The 17,645-nt window shown below is 39.7% G+C and overlaps 2 protein-coding genes across 18 annotated transcripts in view; one reads left to right on the forward strand and one right to left on the reverse strand.

Moving 5' to 3' along the window:
• LOC147343090 (uncharacterized) overlaps positions 1–7,546 on the forward strand; it is a 466,920-nt gene extending 459,374 nt beyond the window's left edge. For 8 of the 12 annotated variants that reach the window (XR_015157016.1, XR_015157015.1, XR_015157021.1 and 5 more), the window contains 3 exons: positions 2,762–2,976; positions 4,727–4,906; positions 7,035–7,546. The gene's annotated coding sequence lies outside the window, so the exon portion shown is untranslated. The remainder of the gene's footprint in view (positions 1–2,761; positions 2,977–4,726; positions 4,907–7,034) is intronic. The other 4 variants (XR_015157024.1, XR_015157043.1, XR_015157042.1 and 1 more) reach the window with 2 other exon arrangements.
• BICC1 (BicC family RNA binding protein 1) overlaps positions 394–17,645 on the reverse strand; it is a 349,716-nt gene continuing 332,464 nt past the window's right edge. For 4 of the 6 annotated variants that reach the window (XM_086382458.1, XM_086382455.1, XM_086382453.1 and 1 more), the window contains 3 exons: positions 11,226–11,386; positions 8,541–8,640; positions 394–3,025 (listed from right to left, as the gene is read on the reverse strand). In XM_086382458.1, coding sequence (XP_086238584.1) covers positions 2,895–3,025; positions 8,541–8,640; positions 11,226–11,386 — 392 coding nt within the window. In that variant the 3' untranslated portion in view covers positions 394–2,894. Of the gene's footprint in view, positions 3,026–5,671; positions 5,751–8,540; positions 8,641–11,225; positions 11,387–17,645 lie in introns of all 6 variants that reach the window. The other 2 variants (XM_086382457.1, XM_086382456.1) reach the window with 1 other exon arrangement.

A 17,645-nucleotide genomic window follows, 5' to 3' on the forward strand; every position in this document is an offset into this window, starting at 1 on the left:
GCTGGCATAGTCAGTCTCTGAAATGAGAACCTGGGTCAGAAAGCCCAGCTTCACTTTAGTAAGGAGCTCCTTTGCTGATGGATGAGGTTGTCAAAGCGATCATACACTGAAGTCTGTATTTTTAAAAAAGAAGAATGAACAAGAATAAAACCTGTTTCATCATCTTACTCTTTATATATGTACCTATTGGTGAGCACAGAAAAAATGATTGATGATTACTGGTGCTGGATTCTCTGGCTAAAATAAAGTGCCTTCGTTTTTTGCTGAAAATGAGGACTGTCAATGCAAAACAAGAGTATGGACAGTGGATATTTAATTCAACTTGCAGAAATGTCTTTCAATTCTGCTGAGAATAGAAAAGTTAGAAAACAAAGACACATTTCATGTAGCAAGGGCAATACAAAGGGGTTATATAAATTTATTTTTCATATAACAACTGATTAGTTTAGAAAAATTCCCATTTTCAATGTTTAATTCCATCTCTCATTTTAAAAAAAATCACTAAAAGGACAAAAAACCCACACAAAAATACAATCTGTATCTGTTCTATATTTACAGATAACCGGTCACTATTAAGGCACAGATCGATTAAAAACATTTATTCAAATAATCCAAATATTTTGTGCATCATATAACACTGACAACATGGTATACTGTAGTGTCATATTCCCTTCATTGCATCGAGAAAGTGAGAAGAGTAATTTCCAGTGTTTTTATTTTTTTTTAGCCACTCTATTTAATCTAGGTTTAATTGGGAGAGTTTTCCCTTTGGCATAATATCAAAGCACTGCTCGTAAAACCTATATCCACTCAATACTGCAAATTCATTCCATCTTCCTCCTGTTGCAAATGCATGGTGGAGAGTTGGGAAAAGACTCCAAATGACTGTTTTGTGGGGGCCAAGATCTTATTAAAGAAATGATAACATTTAGAGCACTGTATTTTTGCACAGGAAACAAATCTGGAATTCTTATTGTATGCTGAATGTGTGGCATGATGTGTTCATATAGCCGTATATGTCAGGGAGCTCCATGTGCTGACCTGCATCCATGCTCCCTGTGTGCAGGATGATTCCATTCCGTTTGCAAAGGGAACAATTTAGTTCTACATCCATAAGTAGATACAGTTCCTTTCAGAAATGGACATCCCCTTAGTGCTATTATAATTGATAACTTTATGACAGGCCCATTACCTATGCCTTCAAGGTAACCAGTACTTTTTAAGTGAAAATTTTTCTGTGTGCAATATTTCTCTCTTGGTTTTTGTTCTTACTTTAACGATTAGCCAAGTATTTCTTACCCCACATTTGTACGAAAGTCCCCAGTTGTGTGTATGACTCTAACGCTTTCTGGAAGAGCACTCAGCAGTGGTTTATGTCCATGCAGAAGAAAGTCTTGAATACTGAACATAAATAAGGCATTACAGTACAGGGAAGTCACCACATTCCTAATGGGAAAGTTTTCCAACAAATTCATACACTTGGAAATAATATTGCTTTGAAGAAAGAGAGGCACTTAGTGATTGTCTTCATGGATTGAAAACCCTTCATAAATCCACAAAAAGATGTCTAAAAAGACCCAGAAAACAACGTTGCCTGATTTCTTGGACTTTCACAGTATCAAGATTGTTACAATGAGTTTAGCCGCTTACAGAAGTCTTATTTTTCCTCCTTCAGAACTCTGCTGTCTTTATAAACTGTCACCCTAGATAGAGACTTAAATAAAACCTTTCCAGTCTCAAGAAACCCAAGTCTACTTCAAGCAGACTGATATGGTTTTAGGAAAGTCCTATGACCATATGGAGCACAGCTAATGTGTACACAAGGACAGTAATGTATTTTTCCTCCTCATGGCAACAGTGCTGTCTTGTCAGATGATTATTTGTCTTTTTTAAATAAAGTGACAATCCAGGGCTCCAGTTATTGAATGCCGTCCATTCTCTACCATAAATCTCTAGTAGATATCAATTTAATCAGTTATGTACTGTATGCTTATAATATCTAAAAAATAAAAGTTTGATATAAATAAGTGTCCTTTAGTGGCAGTATACTAAAAATAGCCCTTTGCCTTCAGACAACCATTAAAATCACTTTAGCAATAAAGGCAGCAGCTAAATATGATGACTGCAAAGGGTTAATATTGCAAAGTCCATTTGGTCTTTCTTTGCTCGCACCTGTTCCAGTGAACTTGGTTCATTATAAAGTATTTCTAGGATGTTGACATAAATGAACAGAACCGGTCCATAACCAAGGGGAGTCACTTAGGTTTCCCAAAGTCACAGAATACTCTGCACAAAAACTAATAATCCAGTACTATTTCAAATAAAAGTTTAACGCAGTCAGAAAAATGTGACTAAATCTGATTTGTACCAATACATCAGGTGACATAAAAATGAGAGAGAGATAATTTCCACAGGACAAGAAATTAGAAAGTGTAAAGTGCTGAAAGACCTCAATAATTATTTTAAAGCAGTACCAGAAAATTCCACTTTGATTATTAAAAAAAAAAAAATCCCCCAATACTAAAACAAGCAAACAAAATAACTTCTGTGTTTTCTGGCATCCCAGATGTCAACTCATCCTTCATGTTAAGTAAAAAATCAGTGCATATGTTATATAGGTAAATAAAAAGAGGAAATAAAGCCCTACCCCCATATTGCAAATTCTGTCCAGTTGCCATTAGGGAAAAAAATAATCCGCATGTGGCATTTGGTATGATGACATAAGAACATCTTCTCTCTTTTCTTCCTTCTTGGCACAAAGTTCAGGTGTGAATAAGATGCTTTGGTCCTGATACCAGACACCCAGAATGCTGAGGACGGTGTGCAGTGAAGGCCGTTCACAGATCTCCTGCATCCAGCTTGACAGCTGGAGGGCACATGCCTGGAGGGCACCGCTACCAGCGGCCACTGACGCTAGCAATGTCCGCGTGATACTGACGGGGTAGCCTCCCACTTGCTCCGCCTTCCAGGAAAGAGGTGCGTGTATTTGGCGGTTCAAAGAGCTTTCTTCGGTTTTTATTTAGTTCTGGAGAGAGAAACAGAGACTTATTAGGAACCCAAGGGAGAAGTTCTAAAGTCTTTGGGACTGGGCAGAAGAGCTCAGAAAATGGTGATGCAGTAGGTTTGGGTGGGGGTGGGGGGGGCGGAGTCCAGTAGGTAGCAAAAGGAAAACCTTTAAGTTGACCATCAAGACATTTTTGAAATGCTCAAAATCAAAAGTCTGATATGAAAGGCAGCATGTGTAGCTGAGAGAACCAAGGACAGCAAATCATTTTACTGCAGTTTAGAAACTCTCTGGGGAATATGTCATTCTCAGAACCCTTTCAAGCCCAAATATACAAAATAGTTTGACCTACCCTAAATGTCCTTTCAGAGGCAAAGGGAGGGGACCATCAAAGTTGGTGGAAGGTACATGACAGGATGTACTACCCAGTGACATAGAACATTATTACAGCTCATTAGACTCATCCATGTCAAACAGAGTGATCATTAAATTATTTAAGTCAGACATGAAAAGAGGACCTCGTACCTAAACACGAGACTACTTAAAAAGCGGTGACGTGTTAAGCCACAGCCCGGTGGCTCCACTGACTCACGATGCCTACACTCCTCGAGTCAGAAAGAATTATATGAAGAAATATATCAGTGAGAGGTTTCTTTGAATAAAAAATCAACTTAGTAAAAACAGCAACAGTTAAGGAAATTAATACAATTGAAAACAACCAATACGTGAATCCAGATTTTCAGGGAAAAACTAAGAAGATCCTGGAATTTAGTTTTATATAATTTAGTTTTGAACCAGAGTGCTGTTTAGTTTCTTTTCCCAACTAAAAATTATTAATCAGAATAGTGAAAAATTGAAGCAGCCTACCTGTTCATGACTATACAGTGCCCTGTCCTCCCCTCCATACACACACTCACAAATCCTCAAGTCAACGGACGTAATTATTACTAATGAATACACACAAGCACACAGAATTGTCAGACTAGAAAGCAGTGTTTCTGATAGCCACCAAATGCAGATACAGCTGACCCCTGAATACCGCAGATTTGAAGAGAGTGGGTCTACTTATAGAAGGGTATTTTTCAACAGTAAGTACTACAGTATTACAGGCCAGGTGGAAACTGCAAAGAAACTGTGGATACGAAGGTGACTATAAGCTAGTTACATGAGGATTAACTCTCGTGTGGTTCAAGGGTCAAATGTATCTTCAGATTTATTCTATCTCAAATATACGGATTAAATAGTTCATATGCTTAAAGCTGTTGTCTTTCTCTAGGAGGATGGTGAAGCACCTGATTCAGTACCTTTAATAATCTGCGTAGTACACAGAACTTCTTCAACCATATACACGCACACAACCCCATTCTAAATTCTGAGGTTACAGAAAGCTACGGCTTGCTACAGGAATGCTGGGGATGAGAACAGACTCAAGCAGGTGGCAGGGGGTCCGAGGTGGCCAGGGACAGCCATATGGCCAGATACACTCTTGTCTCCCAAGTTCTTGAAGAGGGACCAGAACCCTTAACATTTCACCCCACTTGCTTTCCAAAATGTAACTGACTGTCTCAGGGGTGATGCAAGAGCGGAGACACGCCATTCCTGTGCACGTTTAGGTCTTAGGGGAGAAGAGAAACAACAGTGATTTATCACAGCCTACATTCATTGCGTGCTATTTAACTCCTCCTTGAGGGGCAGATAGTATTACTATCCTCAATTTTACAGGTAAGAAAGTCGCGTTTTACAAAGTAACTTGCCCACGTGGCTGTTGGTGACAGAGCTGAAACCCTGCCTGCCTGATGCAAAGGACTCTGCCACCAGCTGCTGTGATCCATCCATTGGGCAGAGACCACCTGAGGTATCAGGAGTACAAAGTTGAGAAACTGGTAGTTCCAGGTATGCCAGGTAACAGAGCTTTCCTTCATAATTTATATCTGTACCAAAATTACTTTCTAAATAGAAAAACAAAGCTTAGAAAATAAAGAAGCAAGGAAAATATTACAAGCAATACACACATGCAGGCATGCATACAGATGGCTACTGTCTCAAGTTCCTACAGAAAGACAGTAGCAGTAACATTCCTATTACATGTATCTCATTTTAAAAACAATATATAAAATCACAATTCAAGACAGAATTGAATATATTTAAAGGCAAACTTATAGCAGAGTTAAAAATAAATGATTCCCCTTAAACACAGCCTGGAAAAGTTTTATCACCTTCAGATAGGAGACTTTCTTTGGCCTCCATTTTCTTTGGGGGCAAGAACCCATGAGTCAGGAGGACATTCATTCCCCCACTACAGAGAAGGAAAAGAAAGGAGTTAGATCAAACACTGTTTTCAGATGCTCATGGAGAATAATTGGGCCATTGAAGACAAAAATTTTTAATAGACATTGAAAACTTCATTCTGAAAAGTCACATCAACTAGATTTTTGAGAGAATAAATGATCATGAAGATTTCAGCCATTCCCTAAAGATGTAATTTCTAAGAGTACATACATAGAGATATTCCAAGTGTGAAGCAGGGAGAGAAACCTTTTAAGAGAGATTATCAAGGATCAAAGTCCTACTGAAGAGACTTTAGTTTTTGTTTTTTAAATTAAAAAGCAAGCTCCCTCTTCTGATTTTTTTCAGTAAGCCTAAGGGATAGTTTGAGAAAATACCAACCTTTTTCTTTGAAATTCCAAGGTTCACACAATCCTGGCAGCTCTCAGGATCTTGTTGCGGATCTGAACAGAGTCACAAACTAAAAGAATAGGTCGGGAAATGTTAGATCTACCTGAGGCTGTGGTGGAAAGCCTGTCAACAGGATGCTACACTTCCTGTCGCATAGTCCCTGTACGTTTAGTTAACCAATCACTACCATACTCAGAGAGAAATCCATGAATCTTCCAAAAATCATGTATTTGGAGGCAAAAATTGTTTTCTCTGACCCATCTCTAGAGGAGAGGAATCTCATCTCCTCCTGTAATATTAAAATATGTGTCTTCTGGCCCAAGATTAAAAGCAAACCAAACCCAGTACTGAAAGAACAACTCAATTATAAGTTAAAAATCTACAAAAATTTTAAAAAGTAATTTGAGCAAACTCTGTATCTAGCCAACCTATGTAACCACAAGACAGATGCTAAGGCCTCCCTGCTACCCTGCGTCTATCTGGAAATGAAGTGTCCTGAGACTTTAAATGAATGTCTTTGTTATCAGAGGAACTGAATTGGAAAAAGAAGCTTTTCAATGAAGGGTTTCTCAAAAACTTACTCCCTGCAGAGAAAATGATTTACCAGGTTCAAACAAATGCACTCACCAAAATCACCCTTATAATAATCAAACACTTCCTGCTGTACAGAGCATTCATAAGGTATCTTATTCAAAGTTTCTAATTCCCTTTAAAAGCAAGAGGACCTGTGAACCCCACTGAGAGAGGCAGTCTGTAGAAGCAGGATATAACCTCAGTTAGAACCACACTGAAGACGATGACTGGAGAAATTATTTTTCTTAAATGAGAACTGAAAACCCCTCATGTTTTGCACCCTAGTCCCCCCCACCGCCCACACCAAAACCGACCCAGAATCACCACCAATGTATTCCAGAGTACAAGTACTGATGATCTGCCTGGAATCTATGAAAACATTTAGAGACATCTGCTTGTTGCTGGAAGCTTTACAGTTTGGAATTGGGTTGCTGCACAAAGGAACGACTAAATTTTCATTATACAGTCACAGACATTCCACAGACCTCTAGTGAAAAAGTATAGAGTTCTGAAACATACACTTCTGTGGTATAAATGTGCGGCCCCACAGTATAGACATGGTGATTGAGTTAATAAAGTTCCAAGTAGTATATTAATTTCATTTTCAAATTAATAAAAGAAATATAAAAAATATATGAAGTTAATTTGGGTCCAGAAGTAGCCTTCTGAAACTTAGCTTTCAGGTAAACAAGTTGAAAACTATTCTATTGCCACATATAGTTAAAAAAAAAAAAAAAAAAGGGGAGTACCCTACTAATGATACATATTGTTAAAATTGTAGGTTATCTTCACTGTGTCTGATGATATACCATACGGAAGGACAGATATTAGAACTGGAAGGTGACCTGACATGATCATATACTCCAGTCTATCTTCATGATTAAGAAACCAAAATCAAAAGAGATCTGGAAACTCACCCAAGGGTGTATGACTTGGAGAGGCAAATCTCGGATCTCCTTATGTGAACAGTGTTCCTTCCACTATAACCAAGCTAATTTTACGAATGAACAAGAAAAACAGTGGCCGCCCTATGGAGCTCCATCAGTGCAGCTGCTTCAGTACACAGCGGGCATGAAGACTTCTCAGACTGTTATGTACAGAGCTCTATCCATGGAGAGGCCTACCAGGCTGCTCAGTAGCTCAGTTTCTACCCCATTTCAAGACTATTCTGCTTATATCTGCTTCGGGTATTAGGTCTGTATGTAAGATTTCCTGTGGGGAGGTCGGTGGGGTTGATCTGCTTCTATAATCCAATGGAAAAGCAATCTGCTGCTAAAATAACATGGAAAAGCACTGAGGCTTTTAATTTCATTTGATGATTTGATTAGCGAATATTGTTTATAAAGAACTTTCACCAGTTGGATGCCACTGCTGGCCTCAAAGGCATAGCCTGCAAATTTGGTGTTTTGAAAAAGCAACATAATTTTCTCATCACACCTAACATTTGGCTTCTGCCCTTGCTGTCTCTTTTTAAGAGACTGGCACACATATAAAATTGGCATTCATGAACTTAATCAGAAAATCTTCCATAACCTTGTTTTGTTGCCTCCCAAATTTCTTCCTCATGTTTCTCTGAACACCTTTTTGAGGTACACTGTTATGACTCTTGGCTTACACTCATAGGACTCTTGGCCATTCCTTTCACATGAGAGGTACCTAGTAAACATGCACAGCATTTTCTTACACACAGAACACGCGAAAGATGAACAAAGGCAGTGGTCTGGGACACAGACCTTCACACTTTCCTTCATTCTGTGACTGCTTTCAGGATACTACCCTCTTCTGTGACTCGCAAATTCTGTTAAAGCTTTGGAGAAAGTTAAAAAGCATTAAGACAAGAAATACTGCCAGGTTCCAGCTGTACCGAAGAACATTTTCTTTCTCTCTGCTGCAATGATCTCAGCTGCTCTACAAGGACACGTGTATTTAAAGCATGACAGCCAATCCAGAATAATTACTCATGAACCCAATGATTAGCACTTCACACAACTGCAACACAGAGATTCAAACTGCTCCTCCATCCCCATGTTCTGCAAAGGGAAATTCTGGTTAGATCTCTCGAAAGAGATCTGTTTTCAGGGATCTGAATATAGTCAAGGCAGGTTTTCAGGCAGTGCCTTGGTGAAGGGGTGGGGGTACCCTCAGCATCTGTTACACTGTTAGTGGAAAAACACTCTGAAACCACAACCACAAAGCTGCCAGGTAGGAAGCAGAACCAGCCCCACTGGCTGAGACCATGGCAGAGAGTCTCCAGGTTTAAGATATAAAGAAGAACAGTTATATTCACCTGAGATCGCAAGCAGCATTTTCCTTCTGGCACCAAAAGTCGTGATTCCCAGCTCCTTCAGATCCTGATCTGTGAGAGTGAGGAATGTCTGAAGATCGATCTGTGGGTGAACAAGTAAATCTATGGTCAATATAGTAAGTGCTTAGTTCTTCCTTGGTATAAGTTCAACCAACTGCTATACTTATTATGCTTTGCTGGCTTCCAAAGAACAATGGTTGTGGTACAAACACCACCGAAGGGACAACAGTTAGGTTATAAAGGTGGTCAAATGAAACCGATGATTCTAGCAGAAGACTCTGTATACTTAGTCTTACTGCAACACACTTAGGTCTTAGCATCCTGGAAGCCAAAGCAAAAAGGGAAAAAGAAATGGCACAGTTTTTCATGCCCTGATAAAGAATATATACCCGTCCAGAAGAGAGAAAACATTTCTTAGTTTTAGATTCTGACTCAGGTAAGTATATCTCCATTAAAAGGGACTGAATAATACCATATAGTGTATCTCTAAGTGTGCTCTACATAAAAATGAGAGCAGAATTCACAGTGTAACTCAGACCCATGATTCCCTTGGCTCAGTCCAGCTGACCATCTCTGAGAGTGGCATATATGAAGTATTCCAAGAGACAGTATAATTGTACTTCCTGGCATCGGCAAAAATGTGTGGAGGGAACCACCCCAATAATCCCATCCTGCCTTGAAAACCGCTAGAGGGGCAGAAAGGCAATGGGCTCTGAAGCCAGAGAGGCTTGGGTTCAAGTTCTGATTCTGCAATTACTCATTGTGGGCACTCAGGGTTGATGATACCTCACAGGGTTGTTCGGGGCATTAAACATGATCCTAGATATAATGAAGTGTGTTCGCTAAAGGGGTAAAATAGTCAGCAGCTATGGTTAGCAATAATGTATTCAGACATATCATCTATGAAAGTTGCTAATCTTCATCCTGCTTACAATATATTAAATCTCACATGGTTACTTAATGGGGGATTCCTGTTAAGTCATATCTGTATATGAGAAAATATCCTATATGAAGAGAACAGTACCAAATTTCAACACACCTGAAACTAGTAAAATACACTTTTTATTCAAATTATATAGCAATTAATTTGAAATTTTCTGTTTTGATTTTGAAGGTTACATCCAGATCTTGAAAATCCCTTTCATTTATCATTTGCAACAGGTCTGGAGATATTTTTTTTTAGCAATTCTATCCAGTGAAGACACTTACAGGGTCCTCAAACTCTTTTTAAAGGGCCAGAGAATAACTAGTTTAGGCTCACCAGGCCAATACTGTCTCTGTTGCAAGTACTCAAACTCCACTGATTTAGCTCAAAAGCAATCATGGGCAATATGAAGTCACTGAGTTGGTATGGCTGTGTTCCAACAAAATTTTATTTACAAAATTAGGCAGCAGGTTGCAGTTTGCCAGTATGACATTATGTTTTCTTCCTTTTTGAAGTAACTAGATAGCAAGCACCCATATTAAATTAATTTATGTGCATCTTCAAATAGGAAATACAGATTAAAAACAAACCCAGGATATCACCAAACACCATCTAGTTACTTATTTCTAAAACCTGATGTGCATGAACAAGTTAAAACTCCTCAGCTTTGAGCTTCTCAATTAGCCACCTGCATCCAACCAGCAAGGCTAAGTAAATAAATGCAGTTCTTTAGTGCACAGATGATGAACGTGTTATTCAACTTAGAAAATCTTTGGCTACATGAATACTAATCTAGATTTAGAAAAAAGGAAACAAAATAGTTGTCCTAAAGTCCAAAATACACATGACAACATTTGGGGAGTGTGAAAAGAACAAAAAAGTTCAGCAATTAAATTATGGACAATACATTAAATTTATGCTATAAAGTGCCTAATAAAAATCATAGATTCTTTGACTAATGCATGCCAGGGAATTACTGGCATGTGCTCTTCCCATGAAGTAAAGCCAACTAGCATGAAACTTGGATGATGTCAGGATTTGGAAAATAGATACATTTAGAGAACTATTCTCTGAATAGTTTCTGGTGCCTTGATAACATGACAACATGATTAGAAAGAACCATGCTTAGGGGGTCTTCTCCTTATGCCAGTGCATCATGGCCATGGCTGATCAGTTTGACCAAAATCCATGGTAGAGATGTTTCAGGAGACATCTTAGTTCTGTCTCAGTTCAGACAAAACCCAAACAGTAAATTAATAAGTTAACATCTATAAAAAGCACATTATATTCTATGAGATCACTCTTCCGTAATATAATTAGGATGGTGTCAAAAAAGAACTATGGTTATTTATTTCAGATGCTATTAACTTTTAAGCGCCACAAATGAAGGTACCAGTGACGAGAGAACAAAATCTTCTTAAATAGAGTTGCTGCCAACCTTCAGGGAGGTACGAGTCAGAAGTTAACGTGAATCACGACACTCATCAGGTCTTTCAGCTAAAACTGGCGAAGGATAGCTGTGTGTGTTTCTGCAAGCACAGTTTCCTCTATTTCTGCCATCCTGTGTTTACCAGTTGCACTAAATAAACTAGAAATGACAATTTTCTTGGCAAAAACAAGCTATGAGACTTGAATAAATGCTCAGTGAAAGCACAGTCATAGGTCAATGAGGGATTTCCTTCTAGAAGTCAGCATACATACAACCAAGACAAAGACGCCTGGGAAAATAAATACCGACTGACCTCTTGTTGCTGGAAGACGTCTGTGTATTTGCCCAGGCCCAGTTTGCTGAAGAGCTCAGGGAGGTCAGAGCCTTTGAAAGAGCTGCTCAGGTTGCAGCCGTTGCTTCCTGTCAGCGAGGAAATGCAGTCCATGTAATTGCTGCTGCTGAGATAGTGTTCCGCTGAAGGCAGAGCAGAGACAGGCGTGAAGTGGGAATGCCCAGAGAGAGGACGGTTTAATTAAAAGTTTTAATCACTCAAATATTTCAGATTCATTGTTTTGGGCTGAATAGAGCAGTTGCTACAGAAACACAGCAAATCCTTTACTGAAACATTGGCTTTTCATTAAGGAAATGCTGGTTATTGCTTTCAGGGAGGCTCTTGCCATTTAAAATGGTACACTTGGGAGACAGCAATTCAGCAACAATGTCTCTGTAGTTAATAATCATTAATCATATTCTCCCTCAGCATTCAGAAACATTTGCTCTTTATAATTGATTTGATGTGAATTAAATGAGGAATTGGAAGGAAGATCCCTAGGACACAATAAAGGTAAGGAAAGTTACGGGCTCCTCTTGCATGCAGGCTGGGCCTCTGTATCCACACTTGTGCTTTCCTATGGTCAAAGAAATTCTGTGATATTACCACATATAAATCCCATTTCCCTCCAACATAACTGGGCAATGAGTTCCTGAAATAGAGTGCTCCAAAATGAAGAGGAACATGTGAAATGAAAAGAATGATGCTGGAGTTCCTGCGTTTAACTTACAACAAACATACCCACCTCTTAGGGGAAATTCTAAGACATTTCAAACTTTGCCTGGATTCTCCTCCTGATCTGGCGGGTAAAGATTTCTACGTATTGTCTGTGGTTCTCAGACCCAATGGCATGCACAGTTGGGTGACAGACTAGTGAGCCATACCAAGTATTTGACCAGATACCCACAGAGCGTGCAAGGGCAGCTTTGGAGAATCTAGCAGAGCTGTGCAGCCATTCCTATCCCTCTAATCAACAATTAACTCTCCTCCCTTTGGGAATTCTACCAAAGATGCTGCTTTGGCAAGGATTCCCAGAGAGATGAGGGCAGAGGACACTCACCGAGCTAATAAGATCCATCTAATCTCCTCTAGGATCAATGCATTCACCAAATCTAAGAATGTTCTGTATGGCCACTCATCATTTTCTCTGGTTGTTTTCATCTCCTGGCTCAGAAGTCCTAGACAGGTCTCAAGTGGAAGGAATTTCTTCATAAGGTTTCTCTTTCTTTTAAAAACAGATGTTTTATCTCTTTGGGGAAGAATATGTAGGGGAAAGGATCTAGGACCAAAGTGAAGAGGCCCTGAGCCCTGGAACACTCCACCAATAGAAGGTAAGACCCCAGAATCACTAAAAAGACTGAGGAGTAATGACCAGTGAGGTAGTGGTTCAAAGCTGATACAAAACAGAGTATGATGATTGCACTGGAGTGACTCCTGGACTTGACAAAACGGAAGCGGGCTGGCTGACCATACAACTTGCTGTCCCAATGATAAATTTACTCTCTTTAAGGGGAAAAAAGGCAACCTCAATGTCCATCAACAGAGGAATGGATAAACAAAATGTGGTACATATATACAATGGAATATTACTCAGCCACAAAAAGGAACAAAATTGGATCATATATAAAGATACCGATGGACCTAGAGACTATCATTTTGAGTGAAGTAAGTCAGAAGAACAAATATCATATATATTAATGCATATATGTGGAATCTAAAACAATGGTACAGATGATCTTTTTTGCAAAACAGAAATAGAGACACAGATGTAGAGAACAAATGTATGGACACCGAGGAAGGAGTGGAGGGTGATGGGATGAACTGGGAGATTGGGACTGACATACATACAGTATTGATACTATGTATAAAATAGATAATTAATGAGAGTCCACTATACAGCTCAGTAAACTTTACTCAGTGGTCTGTGGCAACCTAAATTAGAGGAAATTCCCCAAAAGAGGAAATATATGTATACGTATCACTGATTCACTGTGCTCTGCAGCTGAAACTAATACAACATTGTAAAGCAACTGCACTCCAATAAAAAATTTTTAAAAACGAGAATAACAGTGGAACAGTTGGTATAACAGGGATTCCCAGAGAAAACCTATATATTCGTGACTTTGAAAAGGGGGTCAAGAAAATTACCTAAAACTTTTTTGATCAGTACAGTAGTCATTGGCAACTTGTGGCAATCGAGCACCTGAAATCTGCTAGTGGAAACTGAAAATTTTTCTGTAAATGTGAAATAACACACCATATTTTAAAGACTTAGTACAAAAATGACATCTTAGAAAGCAGGGAACTAAAATGGATAGGAATGGGTGAATTTAATTCAGATGACCATTATGTCTACTACTCTGGGCAAGAATCCTTAGAAGAAAGGGAGTAGCCATCATAGTCAACAAAAGAGTTGGAAACACAGTACTTGGGTGCAATCTCAAAAATGACAGAATGATCTCAGTTCATTTCCAAGGCAAACTATTCAACATCACAGTAATCCAAGCCTATGCCCAACCACAGATGCCGAAGCAGCTGAAGTTGACCGATTTTATGAAGACCTACAAGATCTTCCAGAAGTAACAGCAAAAATAAATGTCCTTTTCATCACAGGGGACTAGATGATGATCTAGACTAGATCACCCGGAACAACAGCAAGTTTGGCCTTGGTGTGCAAAATGAAGCAGGGCAAGGGCTAACAGTTCTGTCAAGAGAACGCCCTGGTCATAGCAAACACCAATTTCCAACAACCCAAGAGAAGACTCTACCCATGGACATCACCAGATGGTCAACACTGAAATCAGATTGACTATGTTCTTTGCAGCCAAATATGGAGGAGCTCTATATAGTCAGCATAAACAAGACTTGGATCTGACCGTGGCTCAGATCATGAGCTCCTTATTGCAAAATTCAGGCTTCAACTGAAGAAAGTAGGGAAAATGACTAAGACATTCAAGTATGACCTAAATCAAATCCCTTATGATTATACAGTGGAGGTTACAAATAGATTCAAGGGATTATATCTGGTAGACTGAGCACCTAAAGAACTATGGATGGAGGTTCGTAACATCGTATAGGAGGCAGTGACCAAAGTCATCCCAAAGGAAAAAAAAGGAAGAAGGCAAAGTGGTTGTCTGAGTAGGCTTTAAAAATAGCTGAACAAAGAAGAGAAGCAAAGGGCAAAGGTTAAAGGGAAAAATATACCCAATTGAATGCACAGTTTCAGAGAATAGCAAGGAGAGATAAGAAGGCCTTCTTAAAGGAACAATGCAAAGAAGTAGAGGAAAAAGTAGAGTGGGAAAGTCTAGAGATCTCTTCAAGAAAACTGGAGACATCATGGGAATATTTCATGCATGGATGGGCAGGATAAATGACAGAAATGATGAGGACCTAATAGAAGCAGAAGAAATTAAGAAGAGGTGGCAAGAAAGCACAGAACTATACAGAAAAGGTGGGATAACTATACAAAAACGTGGGATAACCACTATGACGTGGTCACTCACCTAGAGCCAGACATCCTAGAGTGGGAAATCAAGTGGGCCGTGGGAAGCACTACTCAAACAAAACTAACAGAGGTGACAGAACTCTAACTGAGCTATGTAAAACCCTAAACCAGACGATGCTGGGAACATGCTGCACTCATGTCAGCAAACTGCAAAACTCAGCAGTGGCCACAGGACTGGAAAAGGTCAGTTTTCATTCCAATCCCAAAGAAAGGCAATGCCAAAGAATGCTCAAACTACTGTACAGTTCAGTTCAGTCACTCAGTCGTGTCCCACTCTTCGCGACCCCATGAATCGCAGCACGCCAGGCCGCCCTGTCCATCACCAACTCCCGGAGTTCATTCAGACTCACGTCCATCGAGTCGGTGATGCCATCCAGCCATCTCATCCTCTGTCGTCCCCTTCTCCTCCTGCCCCCAATCCCTCCCAGCATCAGAGTCTTTTCCAATGAGTCAACTCTTCGCATGAGGTGGCCAAAGTACTGGAGTTTGAGCTTTAGCATCCAAAGAAATCCCAGGGCTGATCTCCTTCAGAATGGACTGGTTGGATCTCCTTGCAGTCCAAGGGACTCTCAAGAGTCTTGCTCATTTTGCATGCAGGCAAAGTAATGCTCAAAATCATTCAAGCTAGGCGTCAGGAGTATATGAACTAAAAACTTCCAGATGTGCAAGCTGGATTTAGAAAAGGCACAGGAACCAGAGATCAAATGCCAACATTCATTGGATCACAGAGAAAGCGAGGGAGTTACAGAAAAACATGTACTTTTGCTTCACTGCACTAAATCCATTAACCTGTGTGGATCATAACAAACCGGAAAATTCTTAATACCAGTCTGGAATACCAGACCACCTTACCTGTCTCCTGAGAAACCTGTATGTGGGTCGAGAAACAACAATGGAACTGACTGACTCAGAGCTGAGAAAGGAGTATGACAAAGCTGCCTACTATCGCTCTGCTTATTTAACTTCTATCTAAAGTACATCATGCCAGGCTGGATGACTCACAACCTGGAATCAAGATTGCCGGGAGAAATATCAACAACCTCAGATATGCAGATAATAAAACCACTCCAATAGCAGAAAGTGAAGGGGAACTAAAGAATTTCTTGATGAGAGTGAAAGAGGAGAGTGAAAATGCTAGCTTGAAACTTAACATTAAAAAAGCTAAGATCATGGCATCCAGTCCCATCACTTCATGGCAAATAAATGAGAAGCTGTGACAGATTTTATTTTCTTGGGCTTCAAAATAACTTCGGACAGTGACTGGCAGCTATAAAATTAAAAGATGCTTGCTCTTTGGAAGGAAAGCTATGATAAACCTAGGCAGCACATTAAAAAGCTGAGACATCATTTTGCCAACAAAGGTCCCTACAGGCCAAGCTTGGTTTTTCCAGTAATCATGTACAAATGGACCATAAAGAATGCTGAATGCCCAAGAATTAATGCTTTCAAATAGTGGTGCTAGAGAAGACTTGAGTGCCCCTTGGAAAGCAAGGAGATCAAGCAAGGAAATCAATCCTGAACAGTCATTGGAAGGACTAATGCTGAAGCTGAAGCTTCAATACTTTGGCCACCTGATACAAAGAACCAAGTTACTGGAAAAGACCCTGATACTGGTAAAGACTGAAGGCAAAAGGAGAAGGGGGTGGCAGAGGATGAGATGGTTAGAAGGCATCACTGACTCAATGGACATGAAGCTGAGCAAACTCTGGAAGATAGTGGAGGGCAGAGGAGCCTGGCGTGCAGGAGGCCATGGGGTTGCAGAGAGTTGGACACAACCTAGGGACTGAACAACAAAAAGACATTTACATCCTTTCTTACACTGAGGACATGCTTTGTTGTTCGTGTTTAAATGATAATACTTTACAGATGCTGAATTAAGCAATACATCAGTAAAAGTTTAAAAATATTTTAAAATACTCTTAGTGATAAATATTTATTATGGTACACAGCTTTTTTAAAAAAAATTTGGTTTTATCTTAACTACTTACAGTAGTTACCCCAGGCTCTTAAAACATGTGACAACAGCTAAAGAACAGTGCTTCTTTAATCAATCTTTTTAAATTAATGAATCCCCTATCTTAACCCTAATCCTTAATTTCAATGCAGCTAACTTGCACAGTCAATTTTAATTATCTAGTGTTAAGTGAAAGGAAAGGGGATAAGTACAGAGGAGAGGCACAGAGCTAATTTATGCTGGAAGATAAAACGGAGATAATTTCTACCCTGGCTATCCGTCTGGCCCCAGCCTGCCTCTCAGCTCCATCCTCCTGTCAGTGGTGGGTGACCTAGCCCAGGACGAACTGGAAGACTTCAGAGGCTACCGACAGTACATGTGGTAAGAAAAGAATAGACCCTGGTTTCTAATCTGGAGTTGGCTGACACCATGGCCTGTTTCTCCAAATCTGACTCTGACAACGTGGCCCACTTGATTGGTGGTAACAACTAGCTGTCACTGTTTACTATGCTCGTTTAGATCACCTTTCTCCAAGTATTCTTCAAATAGTCTAAGATATGTGTTTCTGGACTTGAAATCCTGAAAAAAGACATCAGGGGCATATCTTGTGATTCCTCCATCAGTTCTTGTCTGTTGACCTATTTATACAGACAATGTGGGTGCTGTTACAGACACAACCCACTTGACTCATGCTGAGTCTTAATCATATCTGTTCAAAGCCTATGCTTTAAACTTTTTATGTAGCTACATCTTGTCAACGTGAAAAATCTTCTCTTCACACGGGAAGACTTTCTTCTGTTGTCCAAGACAGAGTTAATTTGATCACATTCTGCTCGATTCCTTTACATTTCTGCCCTTTCCTCATCATCCTGATGCTTGTGTGTGCATAACTCATTTGTATATTCATTCTACAAACATTTACCGAGCACCTCCCAGTGTCAGA

Source organism: Bos grunniens, chromosome 28 (genome assembly GCF_055505025.1).
Source record: "Bos grunniens cultivar Pamir isolate PY7600 chromosome 28, Bosgru_T2T1.0, whole genome shotgun sequence".
NCBI lineage: Eukaryota > Metazoa > Chordata > Mammalia > Artiodactyla > Bovidae > Bos > Bos grunniens.